Source organism: Giraffa tippelskirchi, chromosome 10, assembly GCF_054371585.1.
Source record: "Giraffa tippelskirchi isolate mGirTip1 chromosome 10, T2T-mGirTip1v1.2.pri, whole genome shotgun sequence".
Taxonomy (NCBI): Eukaryota; Metazoa; Chordata; class Mammalia; order Artiodactyla; family Giraffidae; genus Giraffa; species Giraffa tippelskirchi.
This window is the reverse complement of record NC_137284.1, coordinates 153,973,595-153,998,366: the sequence shown is the minus strand read 5'-3', so window position 1 is coordinate 153,998,366 and position 24,772 is coordinate 153,973,595. Positions and strand designations below refer to the sequence as shown.

Below are 24,772 nucleotides of genomic sequence, written 5' to 3'. Positions count from 1 at the left end.
CTCATTATTGCTGAATAATGAGGAATAAAAACATTCAACAACACACACAGGAAAATGAAAACTATTTATCCAAAAAGGTCCAAAACTTGGTGGGTAATAGAAATGGGCACAAACTTAAAGTTATTTATCGTTTACTTGAGGCAAAGTCCAAATCTCTGTCCTTTATTACATTTGGTGTTTTACAAAGGGCTTGTTTTTACCACTGAATTTTTAAAACCCTTTCTCCAGAAAAGTTAATAGGTCAGGTTTTCCTTTGTATCTAGGACCCCCAAGAAAATCCCAGGTCAGGGAGAATGCTATTTACCACCACAAAATTCAATAATGAAGTCACCTAACTTGAAGGCCATCTCTGCAGCTTTGACCTTTTAGAATCAAGTCAAAAGCATTTCCTTTTATCCGTAAGTATTTACAGGCTTTTGTCCACAAGAATTTTCTTAACTTTTCCTCTTTCTTTTTAAAATCAGATGATTGTGTGTTTTTATGATATTTTTAAGGTCTGAAGATTTAAAAAACCTATTATTAGAGGAGAGTTTTCCCTTCTTGAATAACATTCTAAGGGGGAAAGGAAGAGGAAAAAGAATTCTTGTTCCTGTAGGCATGAGTCCAAATCTATAAAATCTCCTGTTCCAGCTAGAAATGAAAAAGAAGCCCATGAAAGACATCTCTTCCTGCTGGTGTCAAATTCTTCTCCGAGCTGGGATCAAGAGTGGGTAGGTCGATCTGAGAAAAAACGGCCAGTGTTGCCATTGGCGCGTGAGTGCTTAGTCTTGTCCACTCTTTGAGACCCCATGGACGGTAGCCCGCTAGGCGCCTCTGTCCATGGATTCTCCGGCCAAGAATACTGGAGTGGGTTGCCATTTCCTCCTCCTGGGATTGTTGCCATTAACTAGTTTCATATAAAGTTGTGATCCTAAGATGCGTTTCTCTTTTCTCTCTCCCCTAATTGTTTTATAATATTTTGAAATGAACCTTCCCTAAAAGGCTTCAAACCCACTCTACAAGGGCAGCCCATAGACTTCCTCTGTTCCCTGAGCAGTGCCTGGAGCCACCAAGAAGCAGAGTTTGGAAATATTCAAAGTGGATTGAGCAAAGCTACCTTCTCCCGCTTACCATGAAACACTCCTTTAGGAGGCAAGAGGGACAATCCTCGTCCCTTACAGGTTGAACTTGGACTTGAGTCTTCGACTTGGACTGATGGGTACAATTTAATTTCCTTGAATGTGGACTTGAGTCCTCTCAGCAAAATGGAGTCCTGAACTCTTTCAGTGCTTTCTTGTCTCCTGATGGGTTTTGATTTAGGAAGGGACACAGCCATCGCTAAGGTGACCTAAGTTGGCTCTTAATGGGGATGGACACCTTATATGAGGAACTGTACTCAGGGGCATGACCCCTGGGATGCAGAGACTGGGGTGTCCATTCCCATCTCTGCATATTCCTCAGTTCATCAGGGTTTAGGGTCCAGAGGTGATACTTTCAGCTTTAGAAAAATATGACCGTGACCACAATTTAGTAGAGAGCACACTTTATGATACTGCCATCACTTCTCCAGTAGCAGATGAGGCAGAGGATGAGATGGTTGGATGATATCACCGACTCAATGGACATGGGTTTGGGTAGACTCCGGGAGCTGGTGATGGACAGGGAGGCCTGGCGTGCTGAAGTCCATGGGGTCGCAAAGAGTCGGACATGACTGAGCGACTGAACTGGACTGAACTGAATCTAGCACTCAGAGGTAACTGAAACGACGCCAGTTAGGCATATGATATTTAAAGCTTTTAGGGACAGATGAAAGGATGACATGATTTAAAGTAAAAACAAAAACACAAACAAAGAAAGTGCAGAGAATGGAAAGGGACATCTGCTGCCTGACTGATTTGTGCCAGGCTTTCAGTTCGGAGATTTGTTCACATGATCCCATGTTATCCTCACGGTGGAATTAAGAATAGATGTTCCATATTTCTGAAGATGAAGCCAAGTAGAGTTAAACATTTGCTCAAGGTCATGGAACCTGCAAGTGAGGACGCTAGATTCAAACTCATGTCTAATTCCATCATCCATTTTCTATGTGGGGACCTGAGTTAGCCATAAACAGTTTCTTCTGTATCATTAGTCACTGCCATGACACTCAGAGGGAGAGCAGGAGACTGAGCTGGATCACAGGGAGGGTAGTGTGCGTGTGTGTGACTGTAAATGATGGCAACACTGCATTTGCTGACCCTCCTCCTTCACTCGTAGTCACTGCAGTCTTGTTACCTTGGTCCTTCTAAGTTTGGACTTTATCTGAGTGACAAACAAATGGATGTTTGAGAAGAAAAGACAACTCCCTAAACTCAGACAATGTTTGCCAAGTATTTAAAGATACGCATGCATTGGAAAAGACCCTGATGCTGGGAAAGATTGAGGGCAAAAGGAGAAGAGGACGGTAGAGGGTGAAATGGTTAGACAGCATCACCAACTCAATGGACATGAACTTCAGCAAACTCCAGGAGATGGTGGAGGACAAGGAAATCTGGCGTGCTGCAGTCCATGGGGTCGCAAAGAGTCGGACACGACTTAGCGACTGAACAACAACAATGATGCTTCAGCTGCCGTCCTGGTTTGGCAGAGGAACACGAAAATTTTTACAGGAAAAAAAAAATGCAGAGAAGTGAATTAGGAGATATTTTTGTGCCTCTTGATGATAAGTTCTTGCTAAACTTGGCCCAGTGAAGGGATGCTAATGAAGAACTCTTTCTGGCAGCCTGGATGATGGCTAATTCACATCTCCTCCTTTTGTGTACACTAGATTGTCCTGGTCTACAGATGTAAACCACTGAAATATTTTGAAAATTTCAGTATAGTCAGACTCAACTGTACGTTCAAAGCTCCTAGGCATATTAGGTGCTTACTGAGTGTTTGTTAAGGAAATAAATCAATAAGTGATTATAGTGTACACCTAAATGTGTGGATGTGGGGTGGGGGATGAGGGAAGGGAAAGAGGGAGAGAGAGAAAGAGGTTCTGTTCTGATCTTGTATTCTGTTTTTTCTTATGATAATATATGCATCCAAGAATGTGCTGTTTGTTTTTTTTTTTTAACCGAATCACCATAACTAAAAAGCTTTAAGACCAGGGGTTCTGTTTTCAGCTTTATGTGAACCTACATGAAGGATCAGGCCTCCCAGGTGGCTCAGTGGTAAAGGATCCACCTGCATTCACGGGTTTGATCCCTGGGCTGGAAGATCCCCTGGAGAAGGAAATGGCAACCCTCTCCAATATTTTTGCCTGGAAAATGCCATGGGCAGTGGAGCCTGGCAGCTACAGTCCATGGGGTCGCAAAGTGGGACAAGACTGAGCGACTGAATGACATGAAGGACTGTGCCCTGGTGAGAAGCAGTAACACAAAGTGATGGTGAAGAACAGGAGCTTTGAGTCAAACTGCCCGCATATAAATCGCAGTCCTGCTACTTACTGGTGTGTGAACCTTGGGCAAGTGACTGATACCCTCTTGTGCCTAAATTTCCTCCTCTGTAAAATGGGGACAATAATTATAGTATCAACATGGGGCTGTCATGAGTATTAGATGATGTTAACATAATTAAAGACCTTGGCACACTGCCAGGCCATAGCAAGTTCTCAACAAATGTCAGCTGTTATCATGGTTACATACAGGAATTAAGACGCATTGAAGGTTTTTATATGCACTTCTGTTGATTTCCTATGACTGCCCTAACAATGGATCATACTGCGGGTGGCCTGAAACAACAGAAATTTATTCTCTCACAGTTATAGTGGCTACAAGTAAAAAGCAAGGTGTTATCAGGGCCACACATCTTCTGAAGGTTCCAGGGGAGGGTCCTTCCTTGCTTTTTTGAGCTTCTGGGGGCCCCATGCGTTCCTGGCCCACCCTAGGTCCAGTATGACCTCACATTAATTACATCTGTAAAGAGCCTGTTTCCAAACAAGGTCAGATTCTGAGGTTCTGGGTGGACATGCACTTGGCAGAGAGGGACACTGTTCAATCCTTGACTGTATTCAGCTACATTTAATATAGAAATTGCTGTGGCTGCAACAGGTCTACTTTCCCTCTTGTTTGAAAACACAGAGAAGACAGAGAGTTTGCTTCTAATCATGTTGTTAATTTCTGGTTAGAAATAAAAATGAGGTTGATTGTCATAAATGTGTTTTGAGGTCTGACTGTCCAAGAAGGAATAGGTCTGTTTAGAGAAGGCAACCGGTGGCATGTCCGGGGTCCCCAGTGGGGGTCCCCACTAATGCTTGGTATGACAGACCTGCAGCCAAGCCTTCCGTGTGAACTGGGTTTGCCCTGCTCCCAGAGGCATCTACAGTCTCAGCCAATGGGCTGCCAAGGAACTGCCCATGGGATGGCGCTGTCTGTGCTGAGTGAAGTGGTGGCTATTGGCTGGGCATTCTAAGAAGAGGGGACATTGTGCAGTTATCTGTAGAGACGAGATGACTGGCTATGATGTCTAGTTACAGAGTTTCTGGGAGGCCCTCATGCTCTCTGCGCTTCCCTTGTGGCTCAGCCAGTAAAGAATCCACCTGCAACGCGGGAGACCTGGGTTTGATCTCTGGGTTGGGAAGATCCCCTGGAGAAGGGAAAGGCTACCCACTCCAGTATTCTGGCCTGGAGAATTCCATGGACTGTATAGTCCACGGGGTCACAAAGAGTCGGCCACGACTGAGCGACTTTCACTTTCACTCATGCTCTCTCCAAAACCCGAACTTTTCCCCAGTCAGCTTTTCTATTTAATGACTCTTCCCTGGAAGAGCTGACACCTTAAGTGATGATCAAATCTTTAAAGATTCATTTGAAAAAAAAAAAAAAAAGGTTCTAGGAGAAGTTTTTGATAAGACTTCAAAGAAGAGAGAAAGGACTGTCTGCTATCTACACTGAGCTGGTGGGACAGTGACTGTCAATGCAGTACCTGCAAAGCAAAAAGCATCATCAGGAGGGACCTGCTAGAGACCCTGTATGCCCCCTCACCTGGCTGAGTGTGATACAAGTGTTTTTTATTTTCATACAACTTGGCCCCAACAAGGCACACCTTCCTTAGGGGCCCATCTGAAAGGTGACTGGTTTGAAGGTTTGTGAAAAAACAGGCTCTGTTAAATGCATGGAGAGAGGGATTTTTCAAAGATAATTTAATTATGTGCAGTTTTCACCTGAGATGATCCTCCATTCCAGATAGTGTGATTACATGGTATCATGATTTCTGGTTAACAGATATTTTCTAGATATTTTCTAACCATAGGTAGTTGAGCCTTGAATGCATGGGGTAAGGGCTCTGACTCTTAGTACTTAGTTCTTCCCCAAAAGAGGCAAAAGTGAGGAAAAAAAGAGGTAATTCATCATTATATAAAAATTAGAAAATACAGCAAAAAGATAAGAGAAAATAAATACTTGTGTTTTCGCCCTCTCCCCAGATAATGACAGTTGATATTTTGATGGGCTGTCCTGGTGGCTTAGATGGTAAAGAATCTCTCTGCAATGCAGGAGACCGAGGTTTGATTCCTGGGTCAGTAAGATCCCCTGGAGAAGGAAATGGTAATCTGCTCCAGTATTCTGGTCTGAAGAATCCCATAGACAGAGGTGCCTGGTGAGTTACAGTCCATGAGATCGCCAAGAGTCGGACACGACTGAGCGACTAACACAATATTTTGATATGTTTCCTTACAGTTGCTTTCCTTGTGTGTGTGTGTTAGATTTTGTATAGACATTTAATCATGTTGTATGTGATGTGCTAAGACCCATTTCATTAATTCAGCAAAATACTGTGGACCTCTGTCCACATACACAAGTACAGAACTATTCTAGCCGAAGAAGTGAAGTGAAAGTCACTCAGTCGTGTCTGACTCTTTGTGACCCCATGGACTAGCCCATGGAATTCTTCAGGCCAGAATATTGGAGTGGGTAGCCTTTCCCTTCTCCAGGGGGGATCTTCCCTAATCCAGGGATTGAACCCTGGTCTCCTGCATTGCAGGCAGATTCTTTACCAGCTGAGCCACAAGGGAAGCCCAAGAATACTGGAGTGGGTAGCATATCCCTTTTCCAGGGGATCTTCCCAACCCAGGAATCGAACTGGGGTCTCCTGCATTGCAGGCAGATTCTTTACCAACTGAGCTATCAGGGAAGCCCGAGGAAGCCTGCCTGCACAGGACTTTCTCAAGCTCACTCTTAGGCAGATGACTGTGGATGCTCTCTCTGGAGGCTGAGTCATGTGGCTGTAGACACCTGAGGGTGTGGTCACAGGAGCTGATGCGCTGGGAGGTGAGACCCAGGGGCACCACCTGGCCGCAGGCCTCGGCTGAAGACCCCATCTGGGAATGAGCCTGATTTAGTGCAGGTGAAGCTTTTCTGATTCCTCTCAACCAGCACCACCTTCATCCTCCCCAGGTCAAGACAATACTTGCCTTGACCCAGAAGGATGCCCACAAATACTTTCCAAATACAGTTTGCTGTTTTTAATCTCTTTTGGTAAAGCCATTAACTGAGTCAAACGTAAACTCACCCTGCTAAACAGGTATTAAGAGAATGTTTAGGGATCTTCTATGTAAACCCTTTGAAATAATGTCACTGGGAACTCACAGGCTTTTTTTGACTCCATCTCAAGCATGGGCAAGGCAGAAGAGTATATACTCTTGTCTTTCTGTTTGTGAGTATTGCCTATTAACCCCCAGAGGTTGTGGGTGAGCTACTGTACTTAACCTAACTCTCCAAAAATAAAGGGCTCATGATTTTCTTTAAATTGGCACTTATGCAGTGGAATCTCTCAGACATTTAGCGCTCACTTGATTGCATTCAGACACCACTTTGGCAAGGGAATGACTACATTAAATTAGCATCAAGCACAATGAATGGTAATTGCAAGACTGTCATTTCTACAAGTGCAAAATTAATGTGTTCTGCAAACCCTTCCCATTGTGTGACCCTGGACAATCATGGAACCATGTTGTTGCAAGTGGGAGAATGCTCTGTAACAGCAGTGCTAATATGCTGTGGATGATTCAGCAATGGTGTTCCTTTCCACCTTTGTTGTTGTCTCATGCTAAGCCTTCAAGCCCGGTCTGACCTAATTTATATGCTTACATGACAGCGCTGTCAGAGAGTAGCCTGGATGTACAGAGAATGTTAGGGAACAATTCCTCCTTCTGTGTGGCATCTTGTGTGAATAATGCCAGCATAAACAACCCTCCATGTATTCATGAGAGTATGAATAGGCTACTTATGTAAAGCTTCTTATAAAGAGATGCACCAACCATTTACAGAAAACTTTACCCAAACGCTAAACATTCATCTAGAAAGAGAAGAGTGAGTTACTTGCATTTCAATTGTAGCTTGAGAAGAGGGTCAGCTCTGCCTCTCCCCAGCCCTCTTGTTTACAAGTGGAAAAGAAGCCACAGGCCAACTGAGTGAATTTCTTCTGGTTACGCAAGATCACCAGGCGCATCCTGAATGACAACAGCCATAAGCACCAGTTTCTTGGAGTCAGCTGATTGGATTTGCAGGATTTATTAGGCGTTACTCCTTCAAGACTGAAATAAGGCAGTAACACTGTTAGATGTTACTGCATTATTAGATGTAGTATCTCAGTATTCCTGCACTTTCGTGGGGGCTGAGAACCCACCATTGAGGTGTCCTATAGAAGAGTGATAAAAACTGATAGTGACAAGAATTGAACAGAGGGGCTTTCTTGTGAGTCCAACTTGAATTCATTCTCTTAGCAGCCAGGGGAGAGTGGACATGAAGACCACTGGGCAGCACAGATTGATTCACTGCATGATGTATGGGTCCAAGTGAGTGAGAGGGTCAGGAGGCCCATCACTGACCCCTTTCAATGGCTACTTAACTTTATTCATCATTAAGGCACGACATGGCTATTTGCTCTGTAATATTGTAGTCACTGCAAAGTTTGCTTGAATTTAGGGGGAAACTCCGCACCACACTCAAGGCTTTTCTCTTATTAATGAACAACAAACATGAGGGATTGTTTTCCGGGACTTCCTTCTTATGATGGGAGAAGAATTCCAAAACAGTTTACCCTTGGAGTGAAGAACTCTTATGCCAACTGAAGAGTAATTCAACAGATGACCTGGGCTTCAAAGATATCTAAACGTGGCTCTGAAAACTGGTTCCTACTTACCTTTGTTGCAAAATGTTCCGTCATAGGCTGTGTTGGAGCAGTCGCAGGAATAGCCGTGGTACTTCTCTATACACTTGCCTCCATTCTCACAGTTGGCCCCATAGCTGGTACAGTGGCCTGAGCACCCGGATTTGAAACCAGATGTGACCTTGGCTCTCTCTTCCAAGTCCAGAGTCACCCCATTCATCCTTAGGGAGCGGATGCAGCCCAGGAAGCCCTGCTGGCCTCCAGCACCACCTGGGAAGACAGAAGGCATGGAGCTCAGACAGAATCACCTCTGCCACGGCTTCTATTTCATTCCTCCTGCCTCGGACCACTGTGGGAGGAGATGAAACTGCCAAATGCTGCAGGCACTCTCACTGTCAACTTGATCCTGCCTAATAGAAGAGCTTGCAACTTTTCCCCCTTAGGCTATAACGCCTACTTTAAAAAGAGGCTGTCTTGGGAGAAGCAATAAATTTGCTATAGAACTAAAATGCTTGGAGACACACACAAATTTTATAAGCTGTTTTGGAAGTCTAATCTGGTTTCCTTAGGAGAGAAGTTTATAGAAATCTCTAAATTCTTTGGTTTTTAATCTCACGGCGTTACATTCCACAGCATTATCTACTGGAAGAGATATAAAAAGGCAGAGGGACATGAATATATTAGCATAGTTAACAAGTCAATTAGTCAGAAGAAGTAAATCCGTTTGGAATGTGATTTTAAGTCCTGGTTCTTCTTGTCTCAAGAAAAGCTTTGCTTTGAAATTCATGTTAAGGATTCCCAGAGCTTCTTGTCTGGGGTTGTTGGAAATTGGAATTGATGATTTCACACAGAAGTCAGCTATACCACATTTATTACCAGGTCAGTTTAGATTTTATTGCCTTTGTTTAAATGCCATTTCAAGACACATAACACAAAAAGCAAGTTCACTGTGATTTTCTGAGTAAGTTATGGAGTTGGAGGTTTAAGAGCATGAAAATATTAAAATATTCTTAACAAATTTCATAGCAGAATCCATTGGAGAATTGTTAATATATCACAAGTAGATTGTGTCTATAATAATCTTTGCTATGAATTTTTTAAGCAGCCAGTACAAAAAAAGAGGAACTCAAATTTATAAATGTGCCTGGGCTTTAGACTAACAGCTTTTCTGGAATTAATACAATGATAATAGTTAAACTTATTAAAAGAAATCTGATGGGGATTTAGAAAAAAAGATATGGTTAATAAAGTGAAAGTTACTCTTTTATTGAGGGCAACGTAGTAGGTATTCTACCAAGCACCTTATATATGATATTCATCTGATTCTCACAACAACCTGGCAAGGTAGGCATTGTTTTCGTGCCCTAATTGTATGGATAACAAAACTGAGGTTTAGAGAAATGAAGTCCTGTACTTAAGGACTCATAACTCTGCTGTGCCAGAGCACTGTCAGATCTGTCTTATTCTTGAGCCTGTGGTCTTAGACTCTGTTCTGTGATGATTGTCTGATACAGAAGAACTTCAGGGTCTGGCGGCCACAGACATACATGTTTCTGAGGTGTAGATTTAGATGTCTTTAAAGATAGCATGGTCAATAGGACTGGCAGACTTTGGGTAAGGTTGCACACTGGAGATGGATTCTGATCACTTATTCCAGTATCTTGAGAAGTGTGCAATTACATGACTCATCAGACAGGGCTGGTGGATCAGAGGCTTTAGTTGCAGAGAAGGATTAGCCTTTGTTTATGCCTGTGTATCCTCAGCCATGAAACAGCAAATGACTTGCGCTACTACCTTTGTAAACCCAAGCCTTGCAGTTGTCTCATTGGGTAGAACAGAGATTTGAGTGATGATTCTCCAGGGGTTATTCCTTTTTAATAAAATATTTAAATAGAAGAGGATTAATTGAAGGGAGTCCAATGCCCATTTTGATCAAAGCTGTGGGAGAGTAGATGGCAAAAGAGGTTACTAAACACAATCACTTTGAAGGATTTCCCACTTTGCAATCTGCTCATCAGCACCTCTGCACACCTCTGGGCTGTGGAGAATTTGGGCCTTTGCTATGATTTGGAAGAATTTCAATCCATGAGTCATCATTTGTGTGCTAAAATTTCCATTTGGCATCCATCATTTTATCAGCTATGGCTTTTGTTCTTGCAATAAGGGTTTTTCCGAAGGGCCTTTTGTTCAATAAAAGCCTCATCATTTACATTTTCATCACTACTCAATTAAGACAATTATATCCTGCCAAAATATGCTGAAATTTTTAAATCATTGTTTTTAGATATCTGCCTCTCCTTTTCCCTGGTTACAAATATAATAGTTTTTCATTGTGTAAACCATAAACAGACTGATAAGCAAAATGAAAAAGAGAATCTGTAATGCTACTCAGATAGAATTACTTTCATTCTTAGCAAATAGTCTTTCCCACTTTTATCTATGAACATACCTATGTGTAAAAAATAAAACAAAGAAAAAAGGGGGGTATGCGCATTGCTTTGAAATTTGTTTTCATGTAATGTATCATAAAACACTTCCCCAGCAATAAATATTCAAATAGAACATCTTGTTTAACATCTGCACAGCAGCCCGTCCTGCAAAACACTGTAAGTTATTTTGTCATTCCCCTACCTCTGGGCTTTAAGCGGTTTATTCCAGTTTCCATCTTATACGATACTGAAATAAACAGCATTGTAAAAACCTTTACATGCTGTCCAGTTTTCCTTGGAATTAATTCTCAGAAGTGTAATTGCTGGGTACAGGGGAATATACATTTTAAAGCCATATTTCCCTCTTAGAAGACTTTATCAGTTTGTATTATATTTCACCAGTAGGGTATCAGACTCCCGTCTTCTCCACAGCAATTCTAATACTGGGCAGAATCCTTTTGAATTTATAGGCTGGGGGTTGGGAAAGAGTTCATTCTTTTAATTTGCATTGCTTCAATACTGTGAGTTGAATAATTTTTGTTTTTTTCATTTCTATTTTTTTGTTTCTTCATGACCTCTGTTTTTTGAGGGGGAGGGGAGAAGGGAATAGCAGCCCACTCCAATATTCTTGCCTGGAGAATCCTATGGACAGAGGAGCCCATAGGGCTATGGGGTAGCAAAAAATTGGACATGACTGAGTGACTAACACTACACTACAGGAGAAGATACATTTCTTATTGATTGATAACAATATTGGGGCTTTAATTTTTTGTTATAAATTTGGCAACTATATCCTTCCAGTTTCTGCCTGTTAACTTGTACATAATGTTTCTTTTTCCCTATGAAAGGTTTTGATGTTTATGTAGTCACATCTATCTATCTATCTTATTTTTATGATTTCTGCCTTTGATATTAGGTTTATAATTATGTTTTATAATCCAAAATAATATAATTTTTCAAATATAATTATAATTATTTCAAAAATAATATATATTTTCTTCTAGAACTTTTATGATTTTATTTCTTTTAACATTTCATTCTTTAATCTATCTAGGATGTATATTAATTTTGAAATAATTGATATTTAAGGGTGTCAGCAGTGGTTGGGAATTTGAAGAGATTTGTTAAAAGACTCAAAATAAATGACAATCTGATAAAATTGGAGATTTAGAAAGGTTCAATTGGCAGAGAAAGTACATATAGATTGTCATAGTTTAACTATCATTAAGATAAATATTTAGATATATGTGTATATGCCTCATTATGTATGTAAACAAACTTCATTCAGTAAGAGCATTTAGCCTCTTTGATTCATTCTGGACCTGTTCTTTCTGAGTTTCCACACCCGCCTGTCTTTCCTCCTGCCTTTGTGTTTGTATGTCTCTCTCCCTATTGACCATTGACTATTTTTGCTTAGCTCTGTGGCTTCAATCAAATCGTGGCATCCCTCTCTCAGAATCAGTCTTTCCTCTCCGTAAAGGAGGCTGCATTGGATGTCTCTGGTCCTTCCAGCTCTGAATTACTCTGGTCCATGATGTACAATCTTTCCCTGTAGGCTTGTGTGTCTCCCTCTCTACATTTCAGCAAATTACTCTCAATTTCTCCTAAATTTCTTTTTGTCTCCTTTTCCCTCTTTGCACTGCTGCCTGACCTTTCCCCTGCTTCTTTTCTTAACTGACCATAACATACAGTTATAGTCTAATTTGTTGCATTTATTAAATGAAGTTTTATACTATTTTCTTAATTTATAAAGAAGGCAAGTGGAATGCCATTTCCCTCTATATAAAGGAAAACCAAATAAGTTACATTCTTTTTTTAGATGGTCCCTGATTTATGAAATGGGTCAGTGAGCTGGAAAGTACTTTTACTGATCTAGTCGATATGAAGAAAAATCTTTTGTCCTGAAAATGGTCATTAAATATTATGCAAAGGATGCTAATGCACTAGAACCAGTGATAATTATTTGAGTTCAAGTTGTGTGGTCTATAGAGATCTGTCTTGGTGACAAATGTCATAAGTTTAAATTGTAGGTCTGCAAGCAAAGATGCCACTTAACCTTCGTTAATTAGAAAATCAACACATTGTCATTGAAGAGAGCCCCCTGCCAAGTGAGGGCCTCACGCACATTAGTCAGACCTCTGATAATTACCCAAGGGGAGACGTGGGTTTAATTTGTAAATCATTTTTCATGTGAAATGCTATTCAAGTATTGCAATTAAAGATTAATTATGAAAATGCTGTAACTACCCATAATGAATAATACAGTCATCAAAGTTGCAGAAGATTGGGGCAAAATAATCAGGTATTAAATTAAACATAAAGGGTGAAACTAATGATCAGGAGGAATTCTAAAAAACACTGTCCTCAAACTAGGAGCTTAATAGTTTTCTAAGGAGCTAAGTTGGGTTCCAGAGCACCTATGCCCAGAAAGACAGGTCAGTCACTCGCCATAGAGAGCAACTTCACTGAAGCTCACACACGCAGAATCTAATTTATCTGTTCAATAAGTATTAATTTTGTGGCTCCTAAGCCTCGTCTAGATGTTTAGAAGGTACTGTGACACAAGACACACAAAAGTCTTTGCCCTTGCAGAACTTTCATTCTTGCTAAGGGAGAAGGAGATTTAGCAATAAGCTCAATAAGTTCTCCTGTGTTTGAAGTCAGTCTGGGTTAAGTGGGATCTGGAGTGGGGTGGGGGAGACCCCTATTATATTTATTTGTTTTTAGTTTTTGGCCGTGCCACTTGGGATCTTTGTTCTCAGACCAGGGATGGGAGGGAGGGAAGGGCGGAGTCTGGATCACTGGGCCGCCAAGGAAGTCCCAGGCAGATTCCTGTTTTAAATAGAGCCCTTAGGGCACTATCCCACTGAGAAAATGACAGAAAGAGTACCCAAGGGCATACCTCTGGGAAGACAGAGGTAAGGGGGCACTTCCCTGCAGGCAGAGGGGGGTGGTGAGGGCAGGGAGGTGAAACAGGAACTGTGGGAGAAGCAAAGCCACCAGCTCACGTGTTAAGGTGCTGGGAGGAGGAATTCCCTGCTGGTCCAGTGGCTGAGAATCTCCCTGTCAATGCAGGGGACATGGTTCAATTCCTGGTCGGGGAAGATCCCAGAGCAGTGAGGCAACTAAGCCCATGTGCCACAACTCCTGAACCCACACTCTAGAGACCGTGTTCCACAGCAAGAGAAGCCACTGCTATGAGAAGCCTGTTAACCACAACAGAGTGGCCCCCACTCACTGCAGCGAGAGAAGGCTTGCGTGCAGCAACAAAGACCCAGCACAGCCAAAAAATACATTAAAAAATAAATAAAAATAAAAAGACAGAGGAGACATATTTGTTGCCCACAGGTTAATACAAATGTAATCACAGCCATATTGTGGTGTGAGGTACAACGTGACGTAGGAGGGGCAGCAAACAAGGTGAGGAGAGCATGAACTGTGCTCGCAAAGATCTGCGTCTGGGTGTTGACTCTGCGGCTCCCTGCTCGATCTTCCCAGCTCCTCTTTGGGCCTCAGTCTCCTCATGCATGAAACTGACAAACATATACACCTTGCATGCATGCTGCATGCTAAGTGGCTTCAGTCAGGTCTGACTGTGCGACCCCCTGGACTGTAGCCCACCAGGCTCCCCTGTCCATGGGATTCTCCAGGCACAAATACTGGAGTGGGTTGCCATGCCCTCCTCCAGAGGATCTCCCTAATCCAGGGATCGAATACATGTCTCTCATGTCTCCTGCACTGGCAGGAAGGTTCTTTACCACTAGCACCACCTGGGAAGCCAGGGTCATATTAATAACAGTAATAAGAATACCCCCCTCCGTACTAATGCTCAGTTAATGGTAGATGTTTATTATTGTTATTATGCAGTATAGACAGAATTCTATAGAAGCACAGAGTTGGAAATTAAATATGGCTGAGATCAGTACACAAATCTGATATGAGAGGCATCATGAGTGTTTTCAGTTCAGTCGCTCAGTCGTGTCTGACTCTTTGCGACCCCATGAGCGTTTTGTCACCTCAAAATTCCTATGTTGAAGCCCCAACGCCCACTGTGACCACATTCGGAGGTCGGGCCTTTAAAGAGGTAACTAAGAATAAAAGAGGACACAAGGGTGGTCCCTAATCTAATCGGAGGGGTGTCCCTGGTCGGGAGAGGAAGAGGTGCCAGGATGCGGGCATGTGAGGAGATACAGGTGAGCCAGCCAAGGAGAGAGGCCTCAGGAGAAACCACCCCTGCCAGCACCTTGATCTTGGACTTCCAGCTTCCAGAACCGTGCGAAATGGATTTCTGCTGTTCAAGCCATAGTCTGTGGTATTTTCTCAGGGCAGACTGAGCAGACTAGTACAGTGAGTAAAGGGTTAACTTCAAGCTTGGGCTGGTCCAGGCCTGCCTGAGAGAGTGACCTTGGAGTCCACTTTCTAATGGTCTAATTGTACTGTTTCCTTGGGAGGTTCAGGGTTAGGTTGAGTGTTTTTCTTCTCTTGTCTGCTGTGGGGGACTGCTTCCGGATTGGGGGAGCTGTGAGCGGGCATGTGCTCAGTTGTTAAGTCATGTCTGACTCTTTGTGACCCCATGGACTGTAGCCCACCAGACTCCTCTGTCCATGGGATTTCCCAGGCAAGTATACTGGAGTGGGTTGCCATTTCCTTCTCCGGGGGATCTTCCTGACGCAGGAATTGAACTCAGGTCTCCTGTATTGGCAGGCGGATTCTTTACCACTGTACCACCTGAGTTGGCATAGAGGTATTGAATGCATGACTGGCTGGCATAAAACACTGATAAGAAACAGAGCTGAGATTCCTGCAACCAGGTGACCCACCCAGACCCTGGCTCTTCTCCACTGCTGTCAGACCTGGCCATGCAGGTTAGGGGGCAAAAGCAGTTATGTGTTTGCTGCCTGGACAGGCTGGGCCCCCCAGAGTGACTGATGCTGCTCCTACCGCGTTTCTTGTTTTCCATGTTAGCATTGTCTCTTAGGTCTTGACTGTCAACTTGAACATGGAAAAAACCTTGTAGTGTCAGTACAGATGTGTTAAGTCAAAACCCAGCTATCTGGTTAAGCTGAGGACCTCAGAATGACCCAGATTCTTTAGTAGTGGAGGGACTTCAAGGATGTGGGCTTACATTACTCAGCGTAGAGCTGCGTGATTGACAAGTACTGATCAGGGATGTCTCTGTCAGTTGGATATTGGAGGGCATACGTGAAAACGTTTATTCGTACTCTAGAGCGGGTCTTTGGAGGATTGCTTCTTCAGATAATGCTCCTGAGTTCTCATTTGTAACATCATTCAATAGGATGGATCTTTTTAAAGCTCATTATCACTGCATGAATTTCCTATGTCCTCTGAGTGGAGGACATGCAAAATAGGTGAATCCAAAGTATTTAAACTAGAAGAAAACTTCAAAATCGAGATGGAGAAGATAACTGGGTTTCTGGGAGCAGAGGGCACTAGTGTGTCTGAAGGTCAATTGCTCCCTGATGAGGATGGTGCTAAGTGGTCCTAATTCATTCCAGAGGCCATGGTGGCAGGGCAAGCATGCTAAAGTATTAGCTATTTCAAAAACTAATATTTATTGAATGCCAGCTTCTGAAGGTACTGTTTCAAACTTTACATTTTTGTGTTCACTCTCAAAGAGAATTAATATTATCATTTTTATTTTACAGGTAAGGAAACTGATACCAAGAGAATGGAGTTGCCCAGAGTTACATAGGTGTAAGAGATGTGGGTTTGATCCCTGGGTCAAGAAGATCCCCTGGAGGAGGGCATGGCAACCCACTCCAGAATTCTTGCCTGGAAAATCCCCATGGACAGAGGAGGCTGGTGGGTTACAATCCATAGAGTTACAAAGAGTCAGACAGGACTGAATTGATTCAGCATGCACGCAAGCACACAGGTAGTAAGAGGCCATAGTTCACCCCTGGGCTTTCTAGCTATTAAGTCAGCACTCTTTAAAAAAATTTTTTTTTATTTGAGTATAGTTGATTTACAATGTTGTGTTAGTTTGTGGTGTCCATATATGTATATGTACAACTGATCTATTTACACACTCTTTTTTAGATTCTTGAGTAGAGTTCCCTGGGTAAGTCAGCACTCTTGCAATGCTGTAGCTACATCTTGATTTTGGGCTTGCATCATATGAGACTCTTCTCCAGCTTTTTAACAAGTTTCCAGGCATTGCTGTGCTTACATATGGGAAATGCTAACAGAATGATTACTATCTGAGATAAATCATCCACCCCTCAGCAGAGTACTGTCCCGGGATGGCTGAAATTTGAAGAGGGATGTAACACTCAGAGTTCAGAATCAGGAATTTGGACATATGGATGCTCAACCTGGTCTCTAGGCCACAAAGAGGAGATGCTTCCTTCATGTTATCCTTGAAGTCATATGTATATTTTCTTGTCATATGAAGCAAAAGCTTCATACTTCATTTTCAAAATCAGAGCAGTGATGAGCTTTGGCTCCTGATGGGGGGAAGTTGGTTATTTCTCTATGCTTGGTCTGACAGTGCTATTTCAGAAGACCATCATTGCAGCGGGTCTTATGATTTCAAGTCCCTCAAGGAAGTGGGGGCAGACAGAAGGTCTGGTGATAAACCTCCAGATCCCAGCAGGATTTATATTTTAAATTATTAATAGTTACTTCAGTAAACTTCAATACAAAGCCAAATTTCACATACACTAGCTTACAACTCTGTCTGAACATTTCTTTTACAAATATCTTCCCAGGTGGCGCTAGTGGTAAAGAACATGCCTGCCAACGCAGGAGACATAAGAGGTATGCATTCGATCCCTGGGTCAGGAAGATACCCTGGAAAAGGGCATGAAAACCCACTCCAGTATTCTTGCCTGGAGAATCTCATGGACAGAGGAGCCTGGTGGGCTACAGTCCATGGGGTCACAAAGAGTCAGATAGGACTGAAGCAATAGCATGCACATATGCTCATGTGATGTGTCCTGCAGGAGAATTCTGCTCATCTTTGGAGCAACATTAGCATCTTCTTTCTGTTGTCTTATGTCCAGTGTTCTCTCTCTCTCTCTCTCACACACACAGCCAAGAATCAGAGCTGTTACCTCACTCTCTCTCACTCTTAGGCTCCAAGCAAGCATTTGCAGACCTCAGTCCCAGATACAGGCTGGATTTATGGATCTGGGAGGGATCGGCACAGCTTTGATCACCAACCTCCCAGGCTGCATGAGCTCCCGAGATGGGAGGCAGCAGAAAAAGAAGGGAGGGTTGGGATGGAGTGGGAGGGAAGCTGGGAGCTGGAGAGGCTGAGGACGGAGCCGCGGGTGTTCTGAGGTCAGGGCTGCCCGGAAGGTGTGCTTATGCGTCTTAAATGATACCTGAGGCCAAGGAGGAGAGGAAAATGGGAAAGGCCTATTTGATTGGGTTATTTTTGAGACCTTCCTGTCAATAGCTCAGTTGGTAAAGAATCCACCTGGTCATTATTCGTGAGGGAACGGGTGGTGAGAGAACGGGTTCAGCAGGTGAAGATCCAGCACTGGTTTAAGGGTCATTGCGGGGAGTGGGGGGAGCCCCTCTGAAGCCAGGTGAGGGGACCTGAGGGAGGCACCGAGGTGGGGACAGGAGGGGGTGGGACAGGGGGGCACGGGCAGCTCTACATCCCAAGGTGGGCATTTCCTCCCACCCTCGACTCTGCATGAGGAGCCCAGCTCGGGGCCCGGGCGTGTGCTTCTCCCCGAGGGCGACGAGAGCAGAAGAGTCACTCGCTAATCTCGGTGGGACATACATGAGCCGACAGGGTCCCTGAGGAGGACAAACACTATGCAGGGTGGACAACAGCACGAGCGGTGTTGGGACAGGCAGCTAACCGACAGCCAGCCCAGCAGACGGCGTTATCATGGCACTGACGTCGTTATCATGGCACTGACGTCATCATCATCGCACTGACGTCATCACCATCGCACTGATGCGGCTGTAAGTGAGCATCAGGATTCCTTCATGATGGAGACATGGGCGATGACAGACGTTCACGACGGAGAACTGGCTGGGGGTACTGAGAATGAAACACCTGTAACTGTCGAAGAACAGAATAGACAGAGCAGAAGAACTCTTGAGTGGGTTGGGATACTGGGTCAGTCAGTCCTCAAGGTCAACGGTCAAGGACAAGGAGAGTGAAAGGACGGAAGAAAGTTACGGAGGGTGGACGCAGAAGTGTCACTATTCACACGACAGTAAGCTCAGAGGAAGAGAAAAGAACGACACAAGACGGAACTACGTGAAGAAATAAGGGGCCAGAATTTTCTAGCATAAACAATATCAGACTTCAGAATGAAGGAGCCCATGAAGTGATGAACGGAGTAGGTAAGAAAAAAATCTCTTCCACCTACACCTACAGCTGTAGTTCTCACTTAACCAGAGGCCCACCACTCCAGTCGTTCATAGAATGAATCAGAAGGCTTGAGAACACAGATGGGAAAAGGCTTACAGGATCATATTTCACTAACCTCTAACAGAAATTCAGCATTTGCTTCAGTTAGAAATGTAGGAAAAATCACAGTAGCATTAGCCACTTTTGCATCACTATTTTTAACCAAAAAATCATAGATTTTCTATGTTGTAGATTTTTGGAAATATCATAATCATAAAGACCATGATGAATCTGAAATTATGAGTTATAAGCAGTTATAAGACCTGATTCTACATCCTATTATTTAAAGTACTGGTAATGAGCAAACATATTATTATTGTACAATGAATGTGTTGTTTTAAATGCTTTGATAAGTGTATTGGTTTCTTTCATAATTCTGTGACTTTTATTCACAGAAAACATTTCCTTGGGAAGAGAGACATAGTACCAAATTGCTCCCAAAAGGTTAAGAACTGCTGCATTATAATGAAGTTAAGACATAGTAAAGGAAAAGAATGCAACTTCCATCTAATTTCTCAGTAGCAGCACTGCCTATACAAGACAATGGACTACTGTTCTCACAGTGTTCATTTAAATTGACATTCACAAGTATATGAGACTCTGAAGGATTCGTCTATGAAGTTTTAGAAAAAACTGCTCTTGAGTAAAAAGGAAAAATAAATCCAAGAGTAGATAGTATGGGAAATAAGAGTAAGTGAAAAGAAAACAGCAAATATTAATGTTTTCTCATAAGCAGTTAAAATAAGCATATTCATAAGATTTTGCAATTAAAACCAAAGACTATGTCAACATAGCAAGGAGTGAGGTGGCAAAGGAGGTCAGAGGGTTCTTGGTCTCATTCAGAAAAGAGACATCAATTTGGTTTTGTAAATGATAGAGAAAAAACATAAGTGTGAGTCTTAAGAAGTTTGGCATAGCTGCCAGAGGAGTGAAAGTAGAACATACAACTTTTAAATCAGTAGAAAAATACTCAGTTTAACCAGTGAAGGGTTTCCCTGATAGCTCAGTTGGTAAAAAAATCTGCCTGCAACATGGGAGACCTGGGTTTGGTCCCTGGGTTGGGAAGACCCCCTGGAGAATGGAAAGGCTACCCACTCCAGTATTCTGGCCTGGAGAATTCCAAGGACTGTATATCTATGGGGTTGCAAAGGGTCAAACAAGACTGAATGACTTTCACTTCACTAAGCAGTGAAAGGTAATAGATTGTGGGGTGGGCGAGCAAACAAAGAAAACATTGTAAATTGAAAATGAAGGGTAAGGTGGCAGAAAGCATACCCTGATATAACAGCAGTTACAATAAATGAATAAAAAGACAGAGATTCTCAAATTAGATTTATAAAAGATTCAGCATTATACTATCTAAGACACACATTTAAGTAAAAGGATTCCAACACCCACATAAAAACACCAGGCAAATATTAACAACAAGAAGAATTGCACAGTAGTTTTAAGAGTAGAAATAAAATTGTGTGATGAAAAACATCAGAAGGAATAAAGATGGAAATTACATACCTGTAAAAGGAGCAATAAATCAAAAGGATTATGAACATAATAGTCTCAAAGAATACAGAGCTATTAGTACCAACGGTAGTTTGACATTTATACTCAGAATGTGATCAGACAAGCAGTACTTAGAGAAATTAAGTATGTACATACCCTACGTCTCAGTAATTCTCCAGGGCATACACAGATGCACGTGTGTTCACATGAGAAAATCTCATATACGGGTAACAGGGGGATATGCACAAATAGATTCGCTGAATGATTATTTGTGGAAGCAAAGAGTTCAGGAAACAAGTATTCATCATTATGGGATGGAATAAAGAAAGAGTGGATATACACATAGTGGGGCTTCCCTGGTGGCTCAGATAGTAAAGAATCTGCCTGCAATGCAGGAGACCTGGGTTTGATCCCTGGGTTGGGAAGATCCCCTGAAGGAGGGCATGGCAACCTACTCCTTGCCTGGAGAATCCCACGGGCAGAGGACCCTGGCAGCTACAGTCCATAGGGTTGCAATGAGTTGGACACAACCGAAGTGACTTAGCATGCATGCATGCCTTTACATTAAAATGTCTTTTCTGAACTGGACCATTCCAACTGCTATGAGAAAACTGGAATGAAAGACCTCAGAATCCTTGAAGCTTTTGTTCTTGTGGAACATGAGCTGTTTTACATGGAAGGTGAACAGTAGGTTTGGCTGCTTTCTTGTTGTTCAGTCACTCAGTCGTGTCTGACTCTTTGCAACCCCATGGACTGCAGCACTCCAGGCTTCCTTGCCCTTCACCATCTCCTGGAACTTGCTCAAACTCATGTCCATTGAGTTGGTGATGCCATCCAACCGTCTCGGTCTCTGTCATCCCCTTCTCCTCCTACCTTCTATCTTTCCCAGCATCAGGGTCTTTTCTAATGAGTCAGCTCTTCGCATTAGGTGGCCGAAGTATTGGAGCTTCAGCTTCAGCATCTTTTGGCTGCTTTCTTAGGTTCACAATCTCTCTTTAAAGGGGTTAGAGCTCAGTAGTAGAGCATTTGACTGTAAAATGTCTCTCTAAAAGTTTCTAAACATGGAATCTCTGTTGCAGAAAATTAGCTGAGTGCCAGTGGAAATAGGTAGGGAGTGTATTAAAAGCAGACATCATTTTGCCGACAAAGATCCGGATAGTCAAAGCTATGGTTTTTCCAAATGTGAGAGTTGAACCATAAAGAAAGCTGAGCACTGAAGAATTGATGCTTTCAAATTGTGGTGCTGAAGAAGACTCTTAAGACTCCCTTGGACAGCAAGGAGATCAAACCAGTCAATCCTAAAGGAAATCAACCCTGAATATTTATTGGAAGGTCTGATGCTGAAGCTGAAACTCCAATACTTTGGCCACCTGATATGAAAAGCTGACTTATTGGAAAAGACCTTGATTCTGGGAAAGATTGAAGGCAGGAAGAGAAGAGGATGACAGAAGATGAGATGGTTAGATGGCATCACCGACTCAATGGACATGAATTTGAGCAAACTCCAGGAGATAGTGAAGGACAGAAAAGCCTGGCGTGCTGCAGTTCATGAGGTCACAAAGAGTTGGACATGATTGAACGACTGAACAAGACCACCTTTTGGAGATTCACAGGAGGTTGAAAGCACATTGTCAATTTGATTATATTGGAAGTGTATGTAAGAAAGGTAAAAGTTTTGTCTGTCATAACTTACTTAATATGTTAAAACTCAAATTGTAAAATAGAGAGCTGAGATTGCAAAAGTTAATTAGTTTTGACCATTAAAAGACAAAGAGCAGGAAAGCATATGGTGACTGTTAGTGAGGAAGGCCCCTCCTTGGCCTGTGAGGTTGGCAGGGAGGGGGTAGTTTTACTAAGAAGAGAGCAGACACCTCACATGTGACTTCACAGCAGAGCCTGGTGAAGGCAGTCATGTTAAGAAAAGAATAAATGTGCTGACAATCCTTGCGGAGAACAGCTGTGATGGAGTGACATTTCATGGAGAGGCTTCTGTATTTTGCTTGCATATTTGCTTTGTAGATAGTTTACTGATTTCATCTAGTGATTTTTAAAACTAGATTATAAGCACATCTTTTTCTTTTATTATTTTAGCTGTGGCAGTGGTTTCTAATTATGACATCTCTCCTCATCTCTGTTTGGAAGAGGACCAGGAGATCAATTTTAAGAGTTGGGGCAGAAACTATGAGGGTCCCAGCTAACAATCTGAGACCTCAATTTGAGAGAAGGAGACTGAAAATTATATTTAGGGCCTAGAATGATCTGAGATGCTATCTTTCATCAAATGAATTTTTCTGTGACTCTTTTTTAGGCTTCAGTCATGCTTGATTTCAGTCTGTGGTACCCAAAGAAAAAGGTATTTCCAACGATGGCAATGTGACTGTTAACTCAGTGAAAGTGAAAATCGCTCCGTCGTGTCCAACTCTTTGCAACCCCATGGACTGTATAGTCCTTGGAATTCTCCAGGCCAGAACACTGGAGTGGGTAGCCTTTCCCTTCTCCAGGGGATCTTCCCAACCCAGGGATAGAACCCAGGTCTCCTGCATTGCAGGCGGATTCTTTACCAGCTGAGCCACGGGGAAGCCCAAGAGTACTGGAGTGGGTAGCCTATCCCTTCTCCAGCGGATCTTCCCGACCCAGGAATCGAACTGGGGTTTCCTGCATTGCAGGCGGATTCTTTACCAACCGAGCTATGAGGGAAGCCCGTTAACTCAGAGTAGTAACAAAAATATAAATTGCTTATTCATTCATGTTATTGCTCCAGCAAATCCATCGGGCAACTACTCCAATGTTCTTCTAAGTCTCTCTTGCCATGTAGTTTCACTTCTAGGGGAAGGACACAAAAATAAACGAAAATATCACAAGTTCTAAGGAGAAAGTAAAATGGCAAATGACTGGCTATGTTAGATTGGGTGGTCAGAAAAGACCTCTCTGAGGAGGTACAGTGCTCAGACTAAATGACAAGAGGGAGCCAGTCTTTAAGATATGGAAGCATCCTAAGTGTCCAACAACAGATGAATGGACGAAGAATATATGGTACATATACACAATGGAATATTACTAAGCCATAAAAGAATTAAATTCTGCATTTTGCAATAAGGTGGATGTACCTAGAGAGTATTAGGCTTAGTGAAATAAGTGAGACAGAGAAAGACAAATACTGTATATTGTCACTTACAGTGGAATCTAAAAAATAAAACAAATAAATGTATACAACAATACAGAAACAGACTCAGATATAGAGAACAAACCAGTAGTTACTGATGGGGAGGGGAAGGGGCAAGATAGGGCCAGGGGACTGAAAGACACAAACTACTATTAATATATGTATAAAATAAGTAAGCAATAGGATATATTGTACGGCACAGGGAAATATAACCATTATTTTGTAATAACTTTAAATGGAATATAATTTATAAAAAACATTGAGCCATTATGCTATACAATTGAAACTAATATAATATTATAAATCAGCTGTGTGTGTGTGTGTGTGTGTGTGTGCGCTCAGTTGTGTCTGACAGTTTGCGACCCCATGGACTATATAGCCTGCCAGGTTCCTCTGTACATGGAATTTTCCAGGCAAGAATACTGGAGTGGGTTGCCATGCCCTCCTCCAGGGGATCTTCCTGACCCAGGGATCAAACCTGCATCCCTTGCCATCTCCTGCATTGGCAGGCAGATTCTTTCCCAGGTGGGCTACCAGGGAAGCCCCTACTTCAATAAAACAAAAGGAGCCAGCTTTGGTGTCTAGGGAGGAGCTTCAGGTAATGGGAGTGTAAATGCTCTCAAGTCGGAATAGGTTTGGTGTGTTCAAGGAACATACCAAGACTGGAGACCAGTTGGGAGACTGGTTACAACAGTCCAAGCAAGAAACAAGTGTGGCTTCGACAAGAGTGGGCCCTGTGGCTGGAGATAGCAGTGGATGCATTTGGGGTACAGTCTAGATGGATGCAGTCATAAGACTCACTATTGATGGGCGGGGAAGAGGGAAAGAGGACACCAAGGCTAAAGCCAAATTTTGGGCTCAAGCAGAAATGGGTGGAGGGTGATGGCCTTTACTGTGACGGGAAGGCTGGTGGAAGAGCAGGTTTGGGGCAGGCACCAGGGATTCTCCCTGCCATGTTTACTCTGAGATGCCACCAGACATCCACTAGCTGCTGATGAGACAGTCCTGTACGTGGAATCAGAGTTCTCAGGAAGAGTGGGGCCTGGAGCTTTTGATTCCAGAGTCGCTAAGTTGTATCTGTATCTTTGCAAACCCATGGACTGCAGCACATGCAGGCTCCTCTGTCCATCACCATCTCCCAGAGTTTGCCCAAGTTCATGTCCATTGAGTCAG

General features: G+C 42.8%; 1 protein-coding gene and 1 long non-coding RNA gene across 5 annotated transcripts in view; one reads left to right on the top strand and one right to left on the bottom strand.

Moving 5' to 3' along the window:
• The window catches only part of CNTNAP2 (contactin associated protein 2), a 2,222,175-nt gene that overhangs the window by 217,197 nt on the left and 1,980,206 nt on the right, over positions 1–24,772 (bottom strand). For all 4 annotated transcript variants that reach the window (XM_081537160.1, XM_081537161.1, XM_081537162.1 and 1 more), the window contains one exon: positions 8,143–8,379. In XM_081537160.1, the coding sequence (XP_081393286.1) occupies positions 8,143–8,379 (237 nt within the window). The remainder of the gene's footprint in view (positions 1–8,142; positions 8,380–24,772) is intronic.
• Positions 18,451–24,772, top strand: part of LOC145524614 (uncharacterized) — a 64,927-nt gene continuing 58,605 nt past the window's right edge. The window contains exon 1 of the long non-coding RNA XR_014067713.1: positions 18,451–18,869. This is a non-coding gene — a long non-coding RNA (uncharacterized LOC145524614). The remainder of the gene's footprint in view (positions 18,870–24,772) is intronic.